The sequence below is a fragment of the Nematostella vectensis genome, chromosome 13 (genome assembly GCF_932526225.1).
Source record: "Nematostella vectensis chromosome 13, jaNemVect1.1, whole genome shotgun sequence".
NCBI classification, from domain to species: Eukaryota; Metazoa; Cnidaria; class Anthozoa; order Actiniaria; family Edwardsiidae; genus Nematostella; species Nematostella vectensis.
The window spans coordinates 7,951,049-7,957,422 of NC_064046.1; the positions used below are offsets into that span (position 1 = coordinate 7,951,049).

Here is a 6,374-nt window from a genome sequence, read left to right on the forward strand (position 1 = left end):
TGATGTGATGATGGAGTTGGTATAATGATGTGATGATGGAGTCGGTATAATGATGTGATGATGGAGTTGGTATAATGATGTGACGATGGAGTTGGTATAATGATGTGATTGATGGGCTTGGTAGAATTATGTGATGATGGACTTGGTATAATGATGTGATGTTGGAGTTGGTGTAATGATGTGATGATGGACTTGGTACAATGATGTGATAATGGAGTTTGTATAATGATTTGATGATGGAGCCAGTATAATGATTTAATGATGGACTTGATGATGGACTCGGTATTAATTGTGATGATGGAGTTGGTATAATGTCGGTGGGTCGGTCGGTCTTTGCTCGGTATAATAATGATGGACTCGGTAATATTATAATATTTTTATTTTATTTTATTAGCTATACCATGCATCTGCAGCAAGTGGATGAGTGTTAAGACATCCGGACAACATCTTCCATTAGGACGATGTGTTTTGGTGCATTTCCAGTGCGGACATTCTCTCCACAGATATGGCTAGATCGCAAACTCAAATGTCATACTAAGGCATAAAAGATTTATTACAGCTTTCTGTGTAAGCTGATAAAAATGAATAATTGCAAAAAAAATATTATCCTTTGAACAGAGATGAATTGTCTTTCATTGAGAGACATATCATTCCAGTGCTTATCCCTTATTACTTGAGGATGGCTTAGGATTATACCCTCAAAAACGAACTTGAAGAGATTGCTTGTTTATCTACTTGCATCCGTATACCTCTACCCTAATAGCTGGGCGACTAAAGAAGGTAACTATGACGAACCGGATTCCACGTGCTAGAATGGGTGATGGGAACGAGCGGTACACAGCGTTGACGCTGTCCACGTTACCATCAAACACCTAGAAAAAGTAAAATATCTGAATTTAGAGAGACAGAGAGACCACAACAACAACAACAACAACAACAACAACAACAACAACAACAACAACAACAACAACAACAACAACAACAACAACAACAACAACAACAACAACAACAGCAGCAACAACGACGACAACGACAGCAACAGCAACAGCAATAGCAATAATAATAATAATAATTTATTAACTTATATTGCGCTTATCAAAAGCGCATATTTTACTATGTAAAATTTTAAGGTTAAAAAACACCTAGGAAAAGGTACATAGCTGAATTTAGAGAGAAAGGGAAAGATCACGAAAAAGACTCACGAGAAAGACTTTGGTCATATTCAAGTTGTTCAACATCAAATTTCTCCTAAAAACGAAAACATCTTGAACTTCAATTTCGCAATTTCAAATTCACTGTAAATCCATTTTTTTCTCCGCGATCGCCAAATAAGAAAAAGGTACCTTGTCTATTCCATTCTCTTTGCACACTTGCCAGGATTCAAGATCGGAGCTGTAGGTGATCTTGTAACTGGTCACCCAGTGATTAAAGCCATTTCGTCCCTGTGTAGCGACTCTTGCGACCTCCATCTCACGTCCCAGATCAACCTGGAGGTACTCGCCAGCAAGGTTCTCCTTCGGCATCCAGCCGAGTTCACCAGAAGGTGAGTTCAGGCGAGCATTTTTAGGCATGAATACCGAGCTAAAGAAGCTTGATGCGTTCAGTGCAGAGTCGCTTATATCGCTTGATTCCATACCCAGGGGATCTCCTTGTTCACAGACTGCGAACAACACAGCATCATTAAAGGAATAGAATAAAGATATAAAGACAGTTAAATGAATAAATGAATAAATGAATAAATGAAAAAATTAATAAATGCATTATCGCATAAATGAATAAATGAATAAATGAATAAATGAATAAATGAATAAATGAATAAATGAATAAATGAATAAATGAATAAATGAATAAATGAATAAATGAATAAATGAATAAATGAATAAATGAATAAATGAATAAATGAATAAATGAATAAATGAATAAATGAATAAATGAATAAATGAATAAATGAATAAATGAATAAATGAATAAATGAATAAATGAATAAATGAATAAATGAATAAATGAATAAATGAATAAATGAATAAATGAATAAATGAATAAATGAATAAATGAATAAATGAATAAATGAATAAATGAATAAATGAATAAATGAATAAATGAATAAATGAATAAATGAATAAATGAATAAATGAATAAATGAATAAATGAATAAATGAATAAATGAATAAATGAATAAATGAATAAATGAATAAATGAATAAATGAATAAATGAATAAATGAATAAATGAATAAATGAATAAATGAATAAATGAATAAATGAATAAATGAATAAATGAATAAATGAATAAATGAATAAATGAATAAATGAATAAATGAATAAATGAATAAATGAATAAATGAATAAATGAATAAATGAATAAGAGAATAAATGAATAAATGAATAAGAGAATAAATGAATAAATGAATAAATGAATAAATGAATAAATGAATAAATGAATAAATGAACGACAGACCTCACGCGTAGTAACACTTTACAAACATCATTATGACACGAATTACACCGCAGAAACGTCGTAGTACTTCTAGTCTGTGACGAGGCTCTACTCATTTCGAATGCGCTTCATTCATCGATCGGAATTATTTTGTACATCAAAGATTAATTAAATAAACTGTTCAAGTACAAATCCCTCAAACTTGACTCAACCCTTGAATTATCTAGAGCCTTTCAATAGAATTTTCCCAATATTGTTGTAATGTTTTTAGTGTATAGTTTTTCTTTTCCCTTTTGATATGTAAATTTCGAGACAGTTTTTATCGTTTTTGTCAATCAGTGATGGTGCAAATTGGAAAAAGGCGTTTGTTCTAGTCAGGCAACTGATTAGATTGGAAACAGATCAGTTACCCAGGGCGTCTTCTTCCCTCTTTATTTCGACTTCGCGCGTACGTTCGCTCCCGGTCTCTGGGTCGCCCTGGGTCGCCGAAGATGATTTATTTTAGTAGTACTAGGATTTAACCTAGTGATTTTAGTAGTACTAGGATTTAGTATTGAGTGGAAAGAAGTCAAAACTCCTATCTTTAATTACGATTTAGTATTTTTTATATCGATCCCGCAAGCATACCTTTGACGCATTTGTATGCCACTCCTTTTCCTGTCAGAAAGCACTTTTTTTCCTTTGAACAGAACTCGTCACTGCAATTGCTTGGCGGTTCCACCAGAACATAGTATGCGCTGGGGTCTGCACCAATCATTTGGGGATGGGTCATATGTGAAGCACCATTCAACTCGCATCGTGATCTGATGATATACAGAAAACGTTGATGACGATAACGATAACGATGGCGGTGATGATGATGATAACGATGACGTTGACGGTGATAATAACGATGACGATAATAAGGATTATGATGATTATGACAATAACAATGACGATAACGATGTAGTTGGCGGTAATAATAGCGATGAAGATGAAGATGATGATAATAACGATGATGATAATGATGATGATGATAATGATGATGATGATAACAATGACAATAACGATGACGTTAATGATAGCGTTTTAGATGATGATGATGATGATAACGATAACGATAACGATGGCGATAATGATAATAATGATGACGATAACAATGACAATAACGATGACGTTGACGGTGATGATAGCTATGAAGATGATGATGATGATAACGATGACGATAATGATAACAATACAACACTAACAGAAACAACAAAAGCAATAACAATAACATAATATGATCAAAATGATGATAATGATGACGATGGTGATGTTGATGGATGATCATGTTAGTTCGTTATTTGAATTTGTTATTAGTATTGTTCGAACGATGAACAGAGTTTTCAAAAAGGTATTAATACCATATAACTACTACTCACTCTTTCTCCTTAAAATTTATTGACAAGCAATCTTTGTTTCTATGGCAACTCTCTCGGCAATCGATATCATTTGTTAGTGTCGTCACAATGGTGTTGTTATGCAACAGAAAGCCTGGTATGAAGTAGAGATCACCACATCGTTGGCCAGCAAAAATATGTTGCCATAACGACAACAAAAAAAACAACTGGGGCAGCAAAAACCTCATAGCGGTTCTTAACCTATAGGCGGAAAGAAAAAATTTAGTGTTTAAATTCATATGGCACCTGGTAAAGTAATGGCATTGTATTGATTAGAGTCAACAGTAAACTCTAGGTTGTTAACACAGTCACTTTTTGTGATGACATTTCTCACTATGTCAATTCTGATTGGCTAGAGCGCGCTTTATTTTGAGAAACACGCAATCTGAGTGTCTTCACTGACAAATGTTAAACTTTGCTATAGTCGCCTTATTTTCATTAACTCGAGGGAAGCACCCTCCCCCACATACTTTCTGTTAACCTTTTATTGTTTTAAGTATCCTACTCATTTCTATTCTTTAGCTTTTATTTAAAAAAAAGCATTTTATAATATTTTCGACTATCAGCGCGCTAACCACTTGATTCTTGATTCTATGACATTTTGATCATGACGAATACCATGTATAAGTCATCCAAAAAAAAAACAAAAAAAAACTATGGGGACAAATTTGGCGGTTCTGAAACTTATCCGTAATCTTGTTTAATGATTTGCTAAGGGTATCATTGGCTTTTTTCATTCGCCAGTTTGCAATAATTTGGCAAGGTCATTATTTGAAGCAAGAGACTAAAATCGACATTTGCTTTTTCTGATAAACAAAAAATACACGAAAAGCTATGGCGAGTTTGTTGTGCCTGAATGTTACGGGAGGAAAACGCTTAGACGTCAATGCCACAAAAGAAAGAAGAAGTAAAAACCTTGGAAGCTACAGTATTTCCAGCTTGTATTTCTTACCTTTTCCTTGTTATTTTTAATCGAGCGGTTTTCGATATATATTATTCACATCGACACATATGACATATTTAGAATATATAAAAAAAATCAAAGAAGTCTTATTAAAGACGAAAATTTGGCAGAGTCGAATTCCAGTTTTCGGTGTATTATTATTACATATTTAGGGTACAGCAAAAGCTCGTTCCGATTGGTTATAGAATTCGGGTTTGTATTTGATCAATTTATTGTTTGGAAGTGAAGTTTTGACATTTAAGATAAGTAAAAGACTGATGCCTGTTATGACTTTTGTCGAGCAACGAAATACGACAAGAATAATATCAATGACTTGATTACACACTTGCAAAGCCCTGTGCAAACTGCGCCAGACAAAGTAAATTTCAGAAAGCCATTTCACATTTCCTTTGTCCTATACTCAGTCAAGCGAAAATTCGCAAAGAAATCAGAACGACGTGTCCAAGTAAACTAGTTACTTCTAATATGGCCAAAGTTTGTAAAGTTCGAAAGAAATAGCTCAAATCTATAAAGTATAATGCCAATACCTTCACTTTTGGTAGCGGAGAGCAGTTTCGCTTCACTTGACCGACTCAACTAATAGAATGCGCTAAAACGTCTTTGCGTAACGTCTTTCTATTTTCTTGCACAGCAAGAGCGTTTTTCTAAAGAACAGGTGTGTATTTGACATGACATAACAACTGACACAAACCTTCGGTTCCATTTTACGTTTTCTAGGTTTGCCTTCGGCTGATTTGGCAGATTTATAAAAGTAGATCACATCCTTCATGTTTTCAGCCTACAATACCAAGTTTTTTTAAGTTGCTGACTATACTTATTTCTATAAGAACCTTTTTTATAATACCGTACAACCTGAGATTTCGACGAACTGTAAGAACATGCGTTCTAAAAATAAACTGAATAAAGAAAATTGTGTTCATACTATCGACCTAAAATAATATTATTTATCATTTTGTGTAATCCTGATTTTAATACTTTATTAGTCTATTTGAATAAAATTAAAATCTTCACAATAGCTGTCTATATTCCAGGCAGCAACATCACTTAAAAAGAACTTCCACCCGCCTCAACTGAAAATTAGACGTTCCTATAAGAGTGTAGTTGATGTGATAGTTTGGGCCAACATGTATGTCGTCAAGATTCGTTTTCTCTTGGTCACCCTAACGACGTAAATCGTCGGGGGTGCGGGTTCGGACGGAATATTGAAAACTGCATCAAAAAAACTGACTGAAAATCCTCTTTAAACTATCTGAACTAAATAAGACAAGTCATGACATCTGATGCTGTGATAGTTCGAACAACATGCGTGATTTTGTCGTCAAAATTTGCTTTCGCCTGACAATTTAAGCGCTTGTAATTGCAATTGAAATTAGACAAACCTAGACAGTGAGGGTTAAACAAAAGTCATGCGTGCGTTCAAACAAGTCATGATAGTTTGTAATAGATCAAATGACTGGCATAGCGTGTCGTCAAAATTTGTTTTCTTTTGACCACTGTGGCGCTAGTAAATTCATGTCGTTTATGTTTTGATTACAAAACATGTTTATGTTTTAC

At 33.9% G+C, this 6,374-nt stretch overlaps 1 protein-coding gene across 2 annotated transcripts; it reads right to left on the reverse strand.

Moving 5' to 3' along the window:
• Window positions 1-361: 361 nt before the first annotated feature.
• Window positions 362-5,473, reverse strand: LOC5507035 (lactadherin). 2 transcript variants are annotated; one of them, XM_032375499.2, is made up of 5 exons: window positions 5,348-5,473; window positions 3,839-4,057; window positions 3,063-3,238; window positions 1,344-1,660; window positions 362-872 (listed from the first exon to the last, which is right to left on the reverse strand). In XM_032375499.2, the coding sequence occupies exons 2-5, from the start codon at window positions 4,042-4,044 to the stop codon at window positions 732-734; spliced, it is 840 nt and encodes a 279-aa protein (XP_032231390.2). In that variant the 5' UTR covers window positions 4,045-4,057; window positions 5,348-5,473; the 3' UTR covers window positions 362-731. The 2 variants fall into 2 exon arrangements, with proteins under 2 accessions (XP_032231390.2, XP_001627720.3); XM_001627670.3 differs by lacking the exon at window positions 3,839-4,057 and having other exon boundaries at window positions 5,348-5,436.
• Between the last annotated feature and the right edge of the window lie 901 nt (window positions 5,474-6,374).